We start from the raw sequence: 20,115 nt of genomic DNA on the forward strand, positions 1-20,115 counted from the left end.
TGTATCATCTCCTGCCATTTTTCTCATGGTGTGAAATCCTGTATCCTGAGAGCCCCAAGTCAGTATACCCCCTCTTTTATCTAGTTGTATAAACCCGGCCCCTTTGACCAAGCACCCTCAGGATCCAGTCCCAAGAGTACACTCCTGGCCCCTGCAGTATATGCCGCCAGGTTAGACAGCTCCTCTAACAGAGTCCATTTCTCCCTGGTCAGACTCCTGCCGCAACCAGTTATGTTGTGACTTAGGTCTCATTATAGGCCTGGTAGCCAGGAGAACGGGTGGGGAGTGCTTCTGAAGGGGCTCTGTTGCCTCATGGGGAAAGACCCTGGACACTGTCCTTCCTTGTGTTAGAGAAGAGGCAGGAAGAGAGAGTAGTTCCAGCTCTTCATGGGGAAGGGTGGGCCTCTTCTGCAGGCTCTGAATATTCAGGGAGTCTCCTAGGGAGTCAAATGGTTGCGGACATCCACTGAATGCTCCCATCCCATGTTTTAGGTTCCCAAGTTTGATTCCAACCTTGATAGAACAGGCCTGGCTTGGTTGAATATTTGTTGGCCATTAGCTACTTTTACCATCAAATCCTGTGCTTGACCTTCAGCTTGCTCTGCCTGGCTACAGCATGAGATGAGGACTTATTGGCAAGCTACCAGAGACTCTGCCGCTCACACTTAGTATTGTTTGTTAACTGACCTCAGCTTTTCATTATCCACTTGCAGGACACCAATCCAACTCAGCAGTAACCATGCAAGTCCACTGTCCTTGTCTCTGTTATCCACCCTTCCAATACTGGAGACACCCAAATCACCCCCGAGTCACTGCATTCTCCTGCACCAGCATGCCATTTCATCTGAAGTCTTCATCATTGGACAGCCTTCTTGTGCCAGGAGCTGTCTCTGCCGCCTATCCACCAGGGATGGGGGCCTCCAAGCCAGACAGTGAGTCACTCAGCCTGCAAATGCTGTCTTACCACCTACGTTCATGGGCCACTGGTACCAATTGTGCCAATTTTAGGCTGAGATGGAGTTAGGAGTACAAAGCTGGTGAAGTGACATCTCTAAGAGGAAAAGGGAAAAGCAGGATTGCGCAGAGGAACTGTAGGATCTAACAAAGTCCTAAAGGATCTAGCCTACCAAAAAGCTCCAGAGCAGAGACTATTTATTTATTTATTTATTTATTTTGAGACTGAGTCTCGCTCTGTGGCCCAGGCTGGAGTACAGTGGCACAATATCAGCTTACTGCAACCTCCACCTCCCAGGTTCAGGCAATTCTCCTGCCTCAGCCTCCGGAGTAGCTGGGACTATAGGCACACGCCACCACACGCAGCTGATTTTTGTATTTTTAGTAGATACAGGGTTTCACCATGTTGGCCAGGCTGGTCTCAACTCCTGACCTCAGGTGATCCACCTGCTTCAGCCTCCCGAAGTGCTGAAATTACAGGTGTGAGCCACCATGCCTGGCAGAGACTGTTTATTAGAGGGGTTTCGAATTGGGTAGAAATGACTAGGTCTTTTTTTTTTTTTTTTCCTGAGACAGGGTCTTGCTTCATCACCAAGGCTGGAGTGCAGTGACATGATCATGACTCACTGCAACCTCCACCTCCCAAGTTCAAGCAATCCTTTTGCCTCAGCCTCCAGAGTAGCTGGGACTACGGGTGTATGCCACTACACTTGGCTAATTTTTTATTTTTTGGACAGCCAGTCTCATTAGGTTGCCCAGGCTGGTCTTGAACTCCTGGGCTCAAGCAATCCTCCCACCTTGGCCTCCTAAAGTGCTGGAATTACAGATATGAGGCACTGTACCTGGCCTAAATGGCTAGGTCTTATACCACCACCTTGCTCAGTTAATGGCTGGAAGTTGCCAGAAAAAAGCATGCTGTCAGTGACCACTGCCTTGCTCAGCTGTAGACCAGGTCCCCCTCTCTCCCATAGAATAGTGTGTCCTTATCTTGAAATGTGAGGTGGATCCTGAAGACAGTAACAGGGGAGACTGTCAGTGAACCACACCCCTCACAGCTGGGCGGCCGGTACTCTCTTGAAGGTAAATTTGAGTGGCACGCCTCAGGCTGCCTGCCATAACTTCAAATCCCAGAATAAAACTGACCATTCTTTGGCCACAGTAACAATTAAGTACCAGAAACAATCAATGACAATTACGCATCAGTAACCTCACCTCTAAACCAGGCTTCTAAATCATGCTAATCAGCAGTAGCCTCATTCTGGTAACTGCATCTCCATAGCTAGAGCTCCATCAACTCCTAAACGCTTTTGAAAGTCTGTTAATCCTTCCTAAAACCCTGCACAAGGTCAGCAGTTTTCTTTATCTGGAGAGACTGTGCCCTACAAGAGCAGTGCTCGTGCTCAGCAAGCAGTGTGTGCAGCTTTTTGTTCTGGGCACCGAACGTGGCCTCCTCCTTTAATGCTGTCACCTTTGCCCAAGATGTTCCCCTCACCTCTGCCTCTGGCTTTCATCTGACTCCTCCTCATCATTCAAGTCTCAGCTGTCTCTCGAGAGGCCTTTGCTGACCACCTTATGTGAGAGCCACCACCCCCTACCTAACCACACTCTACCCCACTACCCTATTTCAGTTCTTGATCACACTTGCCAATTTCAAGTATCTTATTTGTGTTGAACTTCCTTACTCTCTAGAATGTAAACTGCATAAGGACAGGGGCCTTGTCTGTCATGTTCACAGCGGGAGGGTGAATGAAATGGGTAAGTGGGTGGAAAGATGTTGTTGGAGCTGGTAAAGTCAGTGATGAGGGGCTTGGGACAGATTTGCTCACCATTTCCCAGCCCTTAGCGGAGTCCTTGCAACACAGAAGGACTCCCTACGATGAGTTAAAGAATGAATGAAAATACATAACAGAGGCCGGGCACGGTGGCCCACGCCTGTAATCCCAGCATTTTGGGAGGCCAAGGCAGGCGGATCATCTGAAGTCGGGAGTTTGAGACAAGCCTGACCAACACGGAGAAACGCCATCTCTACTACATATACAAAATGAGCCAGGCATGGTGGCGCATGCCTGTAATCCTAGCTACTCAGGAGGCTGAGGCAGGAGAATCGCTTGAACCCGGGAGGTGGAGGTTTCGGTAGGTGGAGATCATGTCATTGCACTCTAGCCTGGGCAACAAGAGGAAATTCCATCTCAAAAACAAAACAAAACAAACAAAAAAACCAACTAGAAAATATGTGACAATTTAATTAAATGTTTAGGGGGAAAAGCAAGATTTTTAGGGGGTGAAGTGGAGACCAGAAAGAAAGGAATGAATTAACTACGTTTAAATGGAGTATTCTTGTGCAGTGGGGCAGTGGGAGGATGTGTGAGTGGGTTCAGCAGAGAATGTATGGTGGCAGCTGCAAAAGACAGTTGATTTTTGTGTCCAACTGAATTTCACCTCTCTGGGCCTGACAGCCTAGTGGTTCCACACAAGATAAATCTTAACATTTTTATTGATACTATCTGGAGGGGATCTCATCCAACTGACACACTTCCAAGAAGAAAAAAAAAGGCAATATGATATTGATAGAGTGGAAAAGAGGGATGTGCCATGAAATTTCCCTGGATCCTCACAGAAATAAAGACCACCATAGTTAGGACCAATTTATATGTTTACAGACTACTGCCCTCTGTTACCTGTGTAGATAAAGCTTCAAGCATTAAAAAGGCACATTGGAAATAAGCTTAATTAACAGTAGTACTCTCAATAGAGGACACTAGACACACACTTTACTTTTAGGTCCTGTTGATGTCTATGATAAACAGTCGTTTTGCCTCTGACAGTGGAACTTCCTCTCATTTTCTCATTCGTTTTCTTTGGAGGGTTCATGTTTTTGAATCAGCCACACTTCATTATTTCTATTAAGCAATTTGAAAGGACTGTTGTAACCTGCAGTGTAGTAAACCTTCTCATCGAAAACTTTTCCATCTTCCCTCAAAATGCTTGCTAATGTCAGAAGTTGTTCTTGATTCTTTTGGGCACTAGAAAATCCATCGAAAGACCTACAAAGGAGAAAGGAAATAACTGTGAATGATTTTAATACTGATGTGAATGTCAGTCTGAAGCAAAAAGCAGGCGCTGGTACCGTGAATGCTGGATGAAGCGCAGCTTCAAAGTTACTCCTTCGTGGCCAGGTGCGGTGGCTCATGCCTGTAATCCCGGCACTTTGGGAGGCCGAGGTGGGCAGATCACTTGAGGTCAGGAGTTCAATACGAGCCTGGCCAACACGGTAAAATCCCATCCCTACTAAAAATACAAAAATTAGCCGGGTGTGGTGGTGGGCACCTGTAATCCCAGCCACTTGGGAGGCTAAGGCAGGAGAATTGCTTGAACCTGGGAGGTGGAGGTTGTAGTGAGCCAAGATTGTACCACTGCACTCCAGCCTGGGACGACAGAGTGCAAAGACTCTTTCTCAAAAAATAAAAATTAAAAAAGCTACTCCCTCTCAGCAGATGAACCAACCACTCCTGCCTGTGATTCCCGGTCTCTGTGTGACCTCAGAAGCACTGAGGAAACCCAGGAGGATGCATCCCCTCCTTCCATCTGTTGACAGGCAGATTTGGAACCTACACAATCTCAAGTGCTATACCTTGTGCTTCTCAAAGCTTTCACATGTATACAGGTCACCTGGGGATTTTGCTACAATGCAGGTTCAGGTCTGGGGTGGAGCCTGAGAGTCTACATTTTGTTTGTTTCTTTTGAGGCAGAGTCTCTCTCTCTTGCCCAGGCTGGAGTGCAGTGGCACAATCTCTGCTCAGTGCAACCTCTGCCTCCCAGGTGCAAGCGATTCTCCTGCCTCAGCCTCCTAAGTAGCAGGAATTACAGGCGTGCACCAACATGCCCAGCTAGTTTTTTTGTACTTTTAGTAGAGACGGGATTTCGCCATGTTGTCCAGGCTGGTCTTGAACTCCTGACCTCAGGTGAACCTCCCGCCTCAGCCTCCCAAAGTGCTGAGATTACAGGCGTGAGCCACGGCACCCAACCGAGTCTGCTTTTCTACCAAGCTCCCACATCCATGCTGGTGCTGTTGATCAGAGAGAGGACCATACTGACACCCCTGCAGAAGCCCCTTTTCCAGACTTGATTTTCTCTTGAACACTGCCCTTTTTTCTCTCCTAGGGAAAAGAATAAGTGCTGGATTACAAATGAATGTTATAGTTTTCACCTCTCTGAATTTATGATCCAATGGAAGAGATCAACATTTTGGCAGCTCTCTCTATATATCCTGAGAAGGCTGTTTTTGTGTGTGTGTGTGTGTGTTTTTTTTCTGAGACGGGGTCTCACTCTGTTGCCCAGGCTGGAATATGATGTGACAGCGTACTGCACTCTTGACCTCGTGGGCTCAAGCAGTCCTCCCACCTCAGCCTCCTGAGTTGCTGGGACCACAGGTGCACACTGGACTAATTTTTTAAAAAACCTGTAGAGACAGTCTTATGATGTTACCCAGGCTGGTCTCAAACTCCTGAGCTCAAGTGATCCACCTGCCTTGGCCTCCCAAAGTGTTGAAATTACAGGCATGAGCCACTATGCCCAGCCTCTGAGAAGGGTTTTAAACAAAGAGACAGGATCAATGTGTTGTGGGAGCACTGAGGACGTGGTTAAATCTGGGGTAAGGAGGGTCATCTGAGTTGGGCCTGAATGGAGGACGGTTTTGCTGAACAAAGAAAGGGGAGTGATAGGAAAGAGACCATACATCTAAAAATACCAAGTGTTTTCCTGGTGAGGCAGAAAATGAGGCCAGGAAGGTGAGTCAGAGCTAGAAGGAAGAACCTTGTACATTAGCCTAAGGCCTTTTGAGATTATTTCTAAGGATGTTGAGCAGAAAGGTGCAACTTGATCAGATCTGGGTTAGACTATAAGCTGATAGCTAATAGATTGGTGAGGAAGGATCCAGTCAGGAGGCTGCTATGGGGATGTGGAAGAAAAGACAGTCAAAAGGTTAAAATAAGAAGTGGGAAAAGAATACAAGTTTAAGTATAGATTTTTCAGTAGATAAACAAAAGCATCCTGAGATTAAATCATGACAGCACTGACCTAGCTGAGCTGCTGCCACACAAGCATGATGAATTTGATTTTGAGGGTTAAGAATAAGGAACACTGAGAAACAAAAATATACTTAATATACCTTATTTGATATAAGTTCTGTTATCAATACACCAATGCAAAAAATCGATCCTACCACGCTTCAGATGAGATACCATTTCTCAAGGGTACAAACCATGTCTGTTCTATGTAACAATGTCTACCCAGCACCTAGAACCACTCCTGGCATGCAGTTCCCTTTAATCCTGTCAAGTTAGGAATCTCGGCACGCACATGTATAAACACCGCAGGAGAGTTGATAGAACTCTTCTGTTCTATCATTTTTATGTCATTTGAATATAATTCTGAACCACGGTAAGAAACATTTTGGCCCAGGCACTGTGGCTCACACCTGTAATCCCACCACTTTGGGAGGCCGAGGTGGGTGGATCACCTGAGGTCAGGAGTTCAAGACCAGCCTGGCCAACGTGGTGAAACCCCGTCTCTACTAAAAATACAAAATTAGCCAGGCATGATGGTGGGTGCCTGTAATTCCAACTACTCCAGAGGCTGAGGCAGATGAATCACTTGAACCTGGAAGGTGGAGGTTGCAATGGGCCGAGATTGTGCCACTGCATTCCAGGTTGCACAAGAGTGAAACTTCGTCTCAAAAAAAGAAAAAAGAAATATTTTGGCTCCTAAATGTGTTATTTATTTCCTTAATAATAACCAATAACCAATGCTTAGCATGTTCTGCCTAAAAGGAATTTGTTTTCAAATTCATTTTCCCTTAAAATCAAATCTTGAACCCTCTAATTAGAAATCAGCTTTTGTTCTCTGAATGTGTGTTGTATTCATTGTTTTATTCAGAACACAAAATGGTGCCCACCACCCTCACCCCCACGTGCCTGCCTTGCCAGGGGCTGGAATATATGAACATAGAAAGATGCTGTCATATTCTTGAGGAAGTTTCAGTCTATAAATAAGTCACTATTACGTAGAAGAAGAATAGAAGGAAGGGCACCAAGGACAGAGTCGCTAGCTAAATCGAGAAATTGAAAAAAGCATCAGGGAAAAGGTGTCATTTGTCCTGAAGGATGACAGTGGGCTCTCCAGGAAGAGAGAAAAGAGAGTACTCAAGCTAGGAGGGTTTGATGTTCATGTTCCAAGTGTTTTATGTAAATTAACTCATCTGATCTTCATGGCAACCCTATGAGATAGGTACATACTATGATTATATGCCTTTTAAAACCTTCAGATTTTAGCAAGGAAAAGTGGACTCATGTGCCTGAGGTCAAAGGTAACAAGATGTGGAAGAACATGGCATGTTCTGTGAAGGGTGAGAAGCACAGGTGGTGGGAAGGGAAGCTGCAGAGACAGGGCTGGCCCAGGTCACATGGGGCGCTGCACTGTGTGAACAATCTGAGCTTCCCTGGGGAAGCAAGAGGAATCTGACAGAGAGTCCGGGCTTTTGTCATTGAGAAAGATCACAGTCCCAGTGTGGAAGAGGAGAGGAAAAGGCTGGTGGCAGTGAAGACGGCTTGCAGGCTACTGAAGTGAAATAGTCAAGAAATAATTCAGTGGAGATCAATAAACATCCTAGTATCTATTGGGGGTGTCAGGCATGTGCTGAGAACTGGGGTACGCAAAGATAACTTAGTGCGGTCCCTATAAGATGAAGACCCGAATAAGTAACATGGCGATGCAGACAAGGGAACAAAGCCCGGAATCATTTTTGAGGTGAAGGGGACAGATTTGGGAACCAATTGTCAGGAACCATGTGCCGATGGTGACCGTAAGTTCCCTGCTCAGGAAACTGTCTTGGCTAGGCATGGTGGCTCATGCTTGTAAACCCAGTGCTTTGGGAGGCCGAGATAAGTAGATTGCTTGAGCCCAGGAGTTCAAGACCAGCCTGGGCAACATAGTGAGATCCCGTCCCTACAAAAAATTATAAATTAGCTGGGCATGGTGGTGGCACACGCCTGTGGTGCCAGCTACTCAGGAGGCTAAAGTGGGAGGATCCCTTGAGCCCAGATGTTCCAGGAGGCAGTGAGCTATGATCATGCCACTGCATTCCAGCCTGGACAACAGAGCGAAACCCCGTCTCAAAAGAAAAAAAAAAGACAGGCGCTATAAGATCAGAGAAGATTTGGGAACTGGGGGAAGGCTCATTTTTAGGGTTGAGTTTGATTCCCTCAACCCCAAACAGAGATGTCCAACAAGCAGGGAAATCAGATCTGGAGACATTTACTAGATTTGAGAATCATTCGACTCAGGGAGTTGAAGCAATATGAATGGATCACCCAGAACAAGTCAGCTATGAAATGAGGGCCAAAAACGGGCATCAACAGTGTTCCTAGGGTGAGAAGCGGAGAAGGAACCAACAGAGGTAAAGAAACAGGAGAGGCGAAATGACAAGAGAGTGACACTGAAAGTTAAAGGATAAGCAAGTATTAAGGGACCAGGTTGGTCCACACATGACTGCTGCAGGGGTCACGTGGGAGAGGACGGCAACCACGTGACAGATACGGAGGCACTGCTGAGGAAGGCAAGGGCACTTAAGGAGAGGGTGGGAGTCATACTGGATCATGGTGGTTTGAGGTAAAGGCCATTTTGATAAGGTCTTGGAATGAAATGAGGAACATTTATTGGAACTTGGAGGAAAGGTGATCCTTGTCATGACATGGCAAAGAAACTGTGTCCAAGTGTAATGTGGACAGTATAACTTGTGGGTTATGAAATAGGATATTTGGCTGAACATTTTCTTGTTTTTTCTTTCTTTTTTTTTTTTTTGAGATGGAGTTTCCTCTTGTTGCCCAGGCTGGACTGCAATGGCGCGATCTTGGCTCATCGCGATATCCACCCATGTTCAAGCGATTCTCCTCCCTCAGCCTGCTGAGTAGCAGAGATACACACGCCACCATGCCTGGCTACTTTTTGTATTTTTAGTAGAGATGGGGTTTCTCCATGTTGGTCGGGCTGGTCTCAAACTCCCGACCTCAGGTGATTGGCCCACCTCGGCCTCCCAAAGTGCTCAGATTACAGGCATGAGCCACCATGCCCAGCCTTGGCTGAATATTTTCTAAGCAAAATGTAAATGGAAGCTATGGCTTGGCTTCTCTTGATAGTAGAATACAAGAAGAGGGAATTTAAAGAGTAAATTTTTAATCAAAAGGGAAGCAGAACTTAAACATTTGGAAAATTCTTAGCCTATCCATATTAAAAGAAATGAGAAAGCTTGTTTGAGAGAGAACAAGGGTAAGGCAAGCAACCTTTGATAAGGAGATTAATGTGGAACTGCCATCTAAACAGAAACCAGGACCTATTCTCCAGGCTAATGGAAGAACCGTGCCAAAGGCATTTCAGAAATCATGAGCTGCCTCTCCCATCACATGCCAAGTGGAGTGCCTAGGGGGCAGAAGAATTTCAAAGGAGGGTCTTTGGGCACCTGGGGGCCTTGGAACTCACTGCCTAGTACTGCCTGGCCAACGTTCCCTCATTCCAGCGCAGTCCTCCCTGGATGCCCCAGGTTCAGCTCCAGTGGGCTGAGGTGTGGCCTGGGCTGGAATGGCTGTCCCTCCGGAAGGCACAGGCAGTTCACCTCGGCAGCATCCATGTGATGCTGTGGGGGTTTGGCTACCTTCATCTTGAAGGATGGAGCTGCCCCAGGGCCTTGGGTATGTGACCAAAGCAGAAAGCCACAGTGAGAGTGAGCTACTGCAGAGTCCCCAGTAGGGAAATGGCTAATGGAGCCATGGGAGCAGGGCACACCAGTCTGGGAGGGCCACCAGTGTACAATTCGAGCCTGGTAAAACTGCAGGGGGTCCCTCAAACTGTGAGAGCTGCAGTGGGGTGGGGCCATCCACAGCCATGGGCAGGGCCACTTGAAGCCTTGGGGGCCCAACCTCTGTTCAGCAGAGCTCCACGAGTGGGACCTTCATCCCAGTGGGCCTAGAGGGAAGAGCTCTGAGTCACAGAAAATGAATCTGAAGACTTAGAACTTACCTGGAACCTGTTACCCATTTCCTTTTTCCTATTTCTTCCTTTTGGAACGAGATAGCTATCCTCTGTCTGTCCCACCATTGTATTTTGGAAGCATGTAACATGTTTGATTTCACAGGTTCACAGATGGAGGGGAAATGGTCTCAGGATGAATTGTACCTTGAGCCTTAGGTTCAATTTTGATGATCTTTAGATGAATTTAGACTTTTGAGTTGATGCTGGAATGAATTCAGACTTTTGGGGCTATTGGGATAGAATGAATGTATTCTGGATGTGAGATGATATGAATTTTACAGGGTCAGGGCAGAATGCTATGAACTCCATGTTTGTGTCTCCCCAAAATTCATATATACACTTTTTTTGAGACAGGGTCTCATTCTGTCGCCCAGGCTGGAGTGCATTGGTGCAATCATGGCTCACTGCAGCCTCTACCTCCTGGGCCCAAGTGATCCTCCTACCTCAACTTCCCAAGTAGCTGGGACCACAGGCATATGCCACGAGGCCTGGCTTATATATATATGTGTGTGTGTGTGTATGTGTGTGTGTGTGTTGTGTGTGTGTGTGTGCACGTGTGTATACATATATATACACACACACACATATATACATTTTTTTTTTTGGTAGAGATGGGGCCTTGCTATGTTGCCCAGGCTGGTCTCTAACTCCCAGGCTCAAGTGATCCACCTGCCTCAGCCTCCCAAAGTGCTTGGCTTCAAAATTCATATTTTGAAAACCTAATCACTAATGTGATCATATATTAGGAGATGAGGCCTTGGGAAAGTGATGAGGTCATGAGGGTAGAAACTTGTAAAACATGTCCAGTAAAGCTGCCTTGGCTCTTCCACCATGTGAGGACATTACCAAGAAGGTACCATCCATGAACCAGGAAACAGGCCCTTGCCAGTCACTGAAACTGACAGCACCTTCAACTTGAACATCCTTGTCTCCAGAAATGTGAGAGATAAATTTCTGTTTCTCTTAAGCTACCCAGCCTATGACATTTTGATACAACAGCCTGAACAGACTAAGACTTTTGTTTTAAGGTACTTTTGTTCAGGTCTAACTATATTGTAGTCTTTCGTCTTGGGGGCATGTAGTTTGCACCATGTCTTATATGAAGGGCATGCAATAGACTCATTAAATGAAGTGATTCTATCTTGCAGCAGACCTCAGTAACATAAAAAACAAAGCCAGGAGGAAAACATCACAAAATGCATTACATCTGATTTTACCAAAGGGTGAAAGCCTTTTGAAATTGCGTTGGCGCAAAACTGTGAGTGCACGCAAGTAAAACTACCAGTCAGCAAGGCTATAAATTAGCTACCACTTACCGTACAAACACAGTCATTTCGGCTCTATCTTCAATGAAGACATCTGACTCTAAAGGCTTGGGTGGATCAAATTGCTGTTCAGAGGGAATATACAGGGAAATGGTAATGGTAGACTCACTAAAAGGACCTGAGCCAGGCTCCACGTAGCTTATCACTGGAGCTGTCATCTTTATTTTCATCTCTGTGACATAAAAATGAAAGCAAATTTAGTGTATTTTTGGCTACTTTAAACATTTAACCTATTCTTTTTTGATCTCTGTGTTTTGATTTACTTCACATTATTGACATATTTACCTTTAAGACAATTTTCATCTTAAAACAGTGAGGTCAAAATTACTCAATTACTCCCCACATTAAACCACTTTCTGTAATACTGATATTTTGGGTTAATTCTTAATTTTTAGAGACAAAAGGGGAAATTAGAGATTACATGGTCAGTCAATTCTTTTTTTTTTTTTTTACAGTTCAGATAATGAGGTCCCACAGGCTAAGAGACCTGCTAAAATATAAATAGCAGCAAAGCCAGAGCAAAAGCTATGACTTGATGCTTTTAATCTTGGTACCTTCTTGTCTCCTGATGCCTCTGATCCTACCAGTCACCAAATTATCTTGAAGTGTCAGCCGTAGAAAAGGACTTACCACGAGTTACATCCAACCCCAGTTCATCCAGCAAAATCAGAAAACAGAGGTTGAAAACAGTGTAAACCCTGGTCCTGAGGAGTCTTGTCTGAAAACAAGACAAGTCTTTGATGACTTGGTTATTTTTCTATGATAAAGGATACTTCTTTAATAAGCTAACACTCAATAGTAAGCCTGGGGACTCAATTACAATATGCATAATTACCAGGAAAACTGCTTTTACCTTTCTCATTTTTGCCTTGAATGTAGCTGTTCAGTTTCGTAAAGCCGGTTTGGATGGCTGAATCCCAGTCCATAGACTCCACGGACGTGCTGACCCACTTGGCTGGTCCATAGTGTCGGATCTCATAACTTCCGGGCTAAAGTGGAACAGAGAAAACTTCGAGAAGCAATTCTAAGAAGGGGAGGAGTGAGATGCAAAAATACCGGTGCCATGATCTCGGGTCGATCTGGAGCCGGCCTGTCTAGGGGCTGCACCGCCCCGCTCCTTAGGGCTGGGAAAAGCCCCTCCAAGAGCTTCCCCTCCTTGCGATTAGGGACCGCAGCGGCCCCAACCTCTCACGCTGGGGACTCGATTCACGCTTTAAAGACAAGCATCTATGACACCCCCTCTGCTCGGAGGGTTCCACTGCGCGTTCTGGGACTAACTAGTTCCTCCCCGCCCCGCCACCCCGCAAAGACAAGAAATTGAGGTGGGACCTGTACTGAGCGTAGGGGGTGGGTAGAGCTAAATGACTGGAGTTTCTAGTTTGCGTAAGATAAGGGGTAGGGGCTCGGACCATTTAAAAAATTATACTTTTTACTTAACTCTACCGGACCCGCCGGCCTCACTGCAAATCAGCCGGAAGGCGGGCCCGGCCCCTCCGCTCCCGGGTCGGCGCCTACCTGGGGGCCCGCGTCCTCCGGGGCCTTCCAGCCCGGCGTCTCCACCGCTTGGGCCTCCGCGACCTCGGCCGCCCCGGGGTCTGGCTGGAGCGGCTCGGCCATGGGCGGCGTCGACGCTCCGGGAGCCTGGCCAGCCGCGCCGAGGGCCCGCACCCCGGCTGCCCCTCCTGCGTGTGCGCGCCCCGCCGAGGCCCCGAGTCCCCGCCCTGCAGACGCGGTCCCTCCTCCCCGCCGCACAGGAGACCCGAACTCGCCGGATGCGCCCGGCTCTGGGCCGCTAGGGGGCGCCGCCACCAGGCCGTGGCCTGCTCCCGACCCCTGGCAGATCCGACCCGGGTGGTGCACCCTGCCCCGGCCCCTCTGCGGGGACTGGGAGCCTCGCTCGCTTTGGTCCATCTTCTTTTGGGGGCACCTCCCGCCCTCCCCTGCCCCTGCCCTTGTTTTTGAGGGAAAGTCGCGCAGAGGTGGCCCCGCGGGCAGCGGGGGTGGCGCGGTTTCCGTGCAACCGGTTTGGGCACCTCTGTCGCGGCCTCGCCTGCGCTGGGAGCCGCGGGCGCGGACCGGGGCTCAGCCCTGGCCGCGGCGGGGACGGCCACCCGCACCTAAAGGGTGTCCCGGCGCCGCCACGGGCAGAGAAAGGCAGGAGGGGGCGCCTGGCGACCCGACTCCCGGGGCCCAGCCAGGGCGAGCGGCCATACTAACCCCAAGAAGGTGTCCTAGGGCCCAGACACTCCTCAGGGTCCCTTGCGGAGGAGGTGGCGGGGCCACAGACACAAGGCGAGAATCTGGAACTCTTCTGGTTTCTGAACTTTTCCCCGACAGGACCCCAAACCCTCCGAGTCATCCTTCCAGGCTTAACGGGACTCGGGGAGAGGTAGAGCCGAGGCCAGACCCCAGTGCGTTTCAAGAATTTTGGTTACCAGGGCTTTCCGGAGCCAAGCGGGGTGCGGCTCTGTTCCCCAACCCCCCCACCCCTACGCTCCACGGGCCAGGCTGACCCGCGTGACTGTGCCCTGCGGCGGGGACCCTGTGCGACTCCAGCGCCCCCCAGCAGACCCCCATCGTGGGCAGCCAGAGCTCCGAGGCTCCCCGGGGCGACGTGACCGCTGCAGAGGCAGCTGGCACTCCCACTCAGTAGCCAACTGACAGGAGGGTGGCCGCGTGAAAAGCAATGGTGACATCCCCCAAGGGTGAAAGGGGATCAGCCCCTGTGAACGGAACAGAAAAGACAGCCAGCCGGGGCCACTGGAAATGTGGAGCCAGCACCCCCTAGTCAGGGTGCTGAGACCAAGGGGGAGCCTCCCTTCCCAGCAAGAAGACTCCCAGGAAGATGAAATTGTCTTTCAAGGCCAGGCACAGCTGCTAACGCCTATAATCCTTGACTTTTGGGAGGCTAAGATAGGCAGATCGCTTGAGCCCAGGAGTCCGTGACCAGCCTGGGAAACATGGCAAAAACCCGTCTCTACAAAAATACAAAAAAAAAAAAATAGTGCCGATAGTATAGTGGTGAGCATAGCTGCCTTCCAAAAATACACGCACACACACACACACACACACAGAGCTGGGCGTGGTGAGGCTGTGGTCTCAGCTACTCCGGAGGCTGAGGTGGGAGGATCGCTTGAGCCTGGGAAGGTCGTGGAAGCTGCAGTGAGCCGAGATCGCACCACTGCACTCTAGCCTGGGTAACAGAGTGATACCATGTCTCAAAAAACCAAAAATCTCTTTCAAGAAGGCTTTCAAATTGAGCAGCTTGTCTGTCCTTCAAGAGAAATCGGAAGGAGGGTGGGGTGATTCCTCTGCCTCCTCACCTACAGAGGATGATCAGGAGGAGGGGGAGATCAGTGCCTGTCGCCACGAGGCCACTGCCCAGGAAGGGAAGGTTGTTGCCACTCCTGAGAGCCAGGAGCCGCAGGCCAAGGGGACAGAGGCTAGTGCTGCCTCGGAGGGAGAGGCAGGGCCTCAGGCTGCAGAGCTCTCCACTCCCTTGGGGCGGAGAGTGGCCCCACACAAGACCACGCGGAGCAGAAACAGTAGCTGGGTGGGCCAGGTGGGTGATCTCTAAGCTGCAAAAACTGCTGTACTCATGAGGTCACTGCCTGGACCTGGTGCCCTGGCTGCCCTCCTGTGCCCAGAAAGGAAAGGGCTATTGCATCCTACTAGCCGTGTTCCCTTTCCTTCTCTCCCACCTGTGGATTCTCCCGTCGACCATCTGACTTTCCTCTTAAGGCCGGTTGAAGATGGTCCCTGACAGCCTCCCTAGTTAGTGATATGAAATACTCCTGTCCCTGACCCTGCCTCCTTCCCTGTCCTCACCTTGCTGAAGGCAATTTTTGGTTTTCTTCCCCAATTATTTTCCAAGTAGGTTATCTTTACCCTCCTCCCCAAATCCCTGAGCCAGAAGTGGGGTGCTTAAACTCCCAAACCTTGAGGGTCCAGACTCCCCCATGTTGACTTGTTACCCTCTTGTACTGTGCCTAGTGGCACCTGGGCACCTAGACTGCCCTGTCTAGGGTTCTATTCACGTTCAGATCTGCTTGCGAGTCAACTGTGTCTCTTTTCTGACTTGGCAAGTGCATATTAGGCTTTGGGGTCAGGGAGAGGTCTGTATTGTGAAACCACTTCTTGTCTTTTCTTCCCTCATTTTCATAATGGCCAAACCCCAGATTAGAAATTTTTTTTTTCTAACTGCTAAAACCTTCTCTTCCACCTGGTTTTACTGTATCAATTGGAAAAGGAATAAATGTCTCTTAAAATTATTTTTGTTAAATGTATTCATTTTTCCAAGAGATTTATTGAGATATAATTCATACACCTACAGTTCACCCATTTAAAGTGTACTGGTCAGTGGTTTTTAGGATCTTTAGAGCTGAGCAACCATCATCACAATGTGAGAACATTTTCATCACTCCCTGCCCTTAAAGAAACTTTATAAGTGGACAGGCACTGTGGCTCACGCCTGTAATTCCAGCACTTTAAGAGGCCAAGGCGGGCAGATCACGAGGTCAGGAATTTGAGACCAGCCTGGCCAATATGGTGACACCCCGTCTCTACTAAAAATACAAAAATTAGCCAGATGTAGTGGCACTTGCCTGTAATCCCAGCCACTCCGGAGGCTGAGGCAGAAGACTTGAGTGAGCCAAGATCGCACCGCTGCTCTCCAGCCTGGCAACAGAGCGAGAGTCCATCTCAAAAACAAAACAAAACAAAACAACTCTATAATCTTTAGCCACCACCTCCCAATTCCCCACCCCCATGCCTAGGCAACTACTAATCTGTTCTCTGTCTCTATAGTTTTGTCTATTTGGAACATTTCATATGAATGGACTCATAATACTATGTGGTCCTTTGTGACTGGTTTCTTTCACTTGACAAAATGTTTTCAAGGTTCATCTGTGTTGTGGCAGGTATTCCATTTCTTTTTATAGCTGATTGATATTCCATTGGATAAACACTTTATCGATTCATCAGATGAGGGACATTTGGGCTGTTTTCAACTTTTGGCTATTATAAATAAAGCTGCTATACATGTTAACGTACATGTTTCTGTGTGCATGTACATTTTCATGTCTCTTGGGTAAGCATCTAGGAGTGGAAGTTCTGGGTCAAATGGTAACTCTGTGTTTAACTTTCTGAGAAACTGCCAGACTGTTTTTTTGCCATTTTACATTCTCACCAGCTGGGTATGAGCATTCTATTTCTCCACATCCCCATCAACATGTGTTATTATCTGGCTTTTGGATTATAATCATCCTGGTGGGTTTGCGCTGTGGTTTGAATGTTCGTTTCTTTGGAAACTTACGTTGAAACTGAATCCCCAATTATGGCAGTATTGAAAGGTGGGGCCTTAAAAGGTGATTGGGTGATGAGGGCTCTGAAATTAATCCATTCATGAATTAATGGGTTAATGGATTATTGGATTAGCACAAGATTGCTATTGGTGGCTTTATAAGAGGACGAAGAGAGACCTGTGCTAGCACACTGAGCCCCATCACCATGTAATGCTCTGTGCCGTCACAGTACTCTGAAGAGAGTCCCCATTAGCAGGAAGGCCCTCTCTAAATGTGACCCCTTGACCTTGAACTTCCCAACCTCTATAACTGTAGAAAATAAATTCCTTTTCTTTATAAGTTACCCAGATTCAGATTTTCTGTTATAAGCAATAGAAAATAGACTAAAACAGTGCAGCTAGTGCTTTAAAATATTTTTTGAGGGCCAGGTGCAGTGGCTCATGCCTGTAATCCCAGCACTTTGGGAGGCCCAGGCGGGTGGATCACCTGAGGTCGGGAGTTCAAGACCAGCCTGACCAACATGGAGAAACCTCGTCTCAAAAATAAATAAATAAATAAAATAAAATAAAATCTTTTTTGAGGTATAATTCACATAGCATCAAAGTCACTATTTTATTACCATGTTCAATTCAGTGGTTTTAGTATATTCACTATATTGTACAAACATCATTACTACCATCTAATTCTAATTCTAGAACATTCCATCAGTCCAAACAGAAACTCCATATAGCTTGTCATCACTCTCCATCTCCCTTTCCCCAACCCCTGGCAGCTACGAATCTACTTTCTGTCTCTATGAATTTGCCTATTCTGGACATTTCGTACAAATGGAATCATGCATTATAATATGTGATATTTTGTGATTGGCTGCTTGCTCTTACTGTAATGTTTCTTCAATGTTGAGCATGTACCAGTACCTAATTTTTTTGAGTTGCCAGAAAATATCCCATTTTATGGGCCTAGTGCTTCTAAAGCAATTGATGTCTTCTCTTTTCTTTGCCCTTCCCTGCCCAAACAACTGTGCAGTGTTCTGAGGACACATGGCACTTTCTAGTGGTTCTATCAGATCTATTATTATACAGAGCTAAGTTTGAATTATTTAGTGAAGGCTAAATAATGAATTTTAACTTATTTTTTAAAATAGCTTGTTTAGTTTAACTATATAACAGATGTGCTCCATTGCTTAGGTGACTTTGCATAGTTGAAAATGTAACTTTATCACAGGTATTTTTTTTTTTTAAAGAAAAAGGAAGTAATTTACATCATTGCTTATGAAATCTGTTTTTTTTAATCTATGGAGTATCTTTTACATTTATCAATACCTTTTTTGGAGGGGAACATTTTATTTGCAGAAGATTTGAGGCTAAATTTGGAGATGTTTATTTTTTAGAGTTTGGAATATGCATTAGTGAAGGTAACAGCAGGTGACTAGACTGCATTATCTATATTTACAAGGCAGTAACTAGACATATAAAAGAATAGAGGAAGGAAAGAAAAGGATTTATTTCAAAATAATAGGATTTCAGTTTAGAACAAGTTTAATAAAGTTTAGTGAAGTTTAATAAACTTTATTTAAATTATTAAAAGTTAATAAACAATCTTCAAGTCTTACATTCTTATTTCAAAATAATCAAGTTAGTTTTAGTTACTTTTCTGGTTGATTAATTATAGTAAATTTTTATTATTAGCTTATATTTAATCAATGTTTATATGACACTATGAAGCAGATATTTAATTTAAGTTTTTCAGTATATTTTGAGATAAGTTCTATTTTCCACATTTTGAAATCTATGAAGTTGATGGGGGAGAGGCAGAGCACCCAAATGTTTCTTCTTCTTTTTATCTTTTAAAAGTACTATTTATCTTCAATTAACAAGCAATACTTTATCTATCTATCTATCAATCAATCAATCAATCAATCAACAGGGTTTTACTCTGTCAGCCAAGCTGGAGTGCAGTGGTGCGATCACGGCTCACGCAACCTTGGCCTCCCTAGGCTCAAGCGATCCTCCCAACTCAGCTTCCTGAGTAACTGGTATTACAGACACATGCTACCATACCTGGCTAATTTTTTTGTTGTTTTTGTAGAGAAAGGGTTTTGCCATGTTGCCCAGGCTGGTCTCAAACTACTGCACTCAAGCAGTCCACCCACCTTGGCCTCAGAAAGTGCTGGGATTATAGGCATGAGCCACCATGCCTGGCCTTACAAGCAGTATTTTAGGAGCAGATATTTAGTGTTGTGCTTGGTGAGGAAAGACTAAGTTATGCTGTAGAAACAACCTCAGATAGCACTGGCCATAAGCAACAGCTGATTCCTTGATCATGCAGAGTCCTCTCTGGGTCTGAATGAGGATTTTGGACAGCCCTTTTCATGGTACAGCATGGCACCTTTATATAAACAGGTACCTCCACGACCACCCAGGCAAGGGAAGAGAGTACTGAGAGACCCACACCAGTAATAGAGCCAGTTCTCATTATTTGTGGTAGTTACATTCCTTAAAGTAACAATGAACACTGACTTAGCAAATACTGAACTATTGCTCCTAGGGGAAATATACAGTTAGGTTCCTGTTAGCCTCTGGTCACAGTATTTTCAGTAACCAATCAATACATAACCCTGTTTTATGTGTGTTTCTGCATAAAGATATCTTATTTAACAGGTATTGCTGATTCATTAACATTGAACTCATGACCAATGGCATTAAAACTCACGCCTGAATGACATACATGTCTTCTCCATAAGGCACATCACAACCTTTTTGCACTTAGGAACACTAGACAGCACTTCAGCCCTAAGCCTGGGGGCTGTTTTAAACAGCAAATGAAAAGCATAAAAATGTGAAAACAGTGGCACACCATAGATTGTGAAATGGACATTGTCTACAGCACGAGAGCTAAAACAAGAGCTTGCCTCATCCAACTGCAGCTGGGAATGTGTGCACTGGGCAACCTGCATTTTCCACTGTTCTGGTCATGTGTATGTCTGTGAGTGACCAGAAAGTATTGTGAGTATTGACTGTGGAGTTACAAAGATATTTTAACAAGCAGGCAAATTTGCAAATTTGCAAATATGGAATTTGTGAATAATGAGAATCAACTGTAAATGCTTCCTGCAGTAAGTTACATGTTTTTTCCATCCACTTTCCTTGGCCAGAGCAAGTCACCAGGACTTCATTAACCTCAAGGGTGTTCAAAAAATGCTATCAATCTGTGCTTTTAAAGGAGAGCTCAAAATATTTGAGAAAAGTACTTTCGGTAATATCACTGTGTCACACGTTGTTTCCATACTTGTGGCAGATTTTTATTTCCCAAGGATGGTTGCAACATTATCTCCATCCAATGTGCTGTTCTTATAACGTGACTTTGACATACCTCTAATTAAGAAGTGAATGTCTTTTCTCCCTTTCCTTGAAGCTTGGCAGGCTTATGATTACAGTAGAAGGCTAGATCAT

The 20,115-nt window shown here is 46.3% G+C and overlaps 1 protein-coding gene across 1 annotated transcript; it reads right to left on the reverse strand.

Annotated features, from left to right (window-relative positions):
* Positions 1–3,430: 3,430 nt before the first annotated feature.
* Positions 3,431–12,977, reverse strand: HEBP2 (heme binding protein 2). The gene is made up of 4 exons (XM_012474384.2): positions 12,876–12,977; positions 12,214–12,349; positions 11,352–11,532; positions 3,431–3,998 (listed from the first exon to the last, which is right to left on the reverse strand). Exons 1-4 carry the CDS (start codon positions 12,975–12,977, stop codon positions 3,800–3,802), a joined length of 618 nt encoding a protein of 205 aa, XP_012329807.1. The 3' UTR covers positions 3,431–3,799.
* Between the last annotated feature and the right edge of the window lie 7,138 nt (positions 12,978–20,115).

This window comes from Aotus nancymaae, unplaced genomic scaffold, assembly GCF_030222135.1.
Source record: "Aotus nancymaae isolate 86718 unplaced genomic scaffold, 86718_ANA_hifiasm-v0.15.2.pri h1tg000040l, whole genome shotgun sequence".
Classification (NCBI taxonomy): domain Eukaryota; kingdom Metazoa; phylum Chordata; class Mammalia; order Primates; family Aotidae; genus Aotus; species Aotus nancymaae.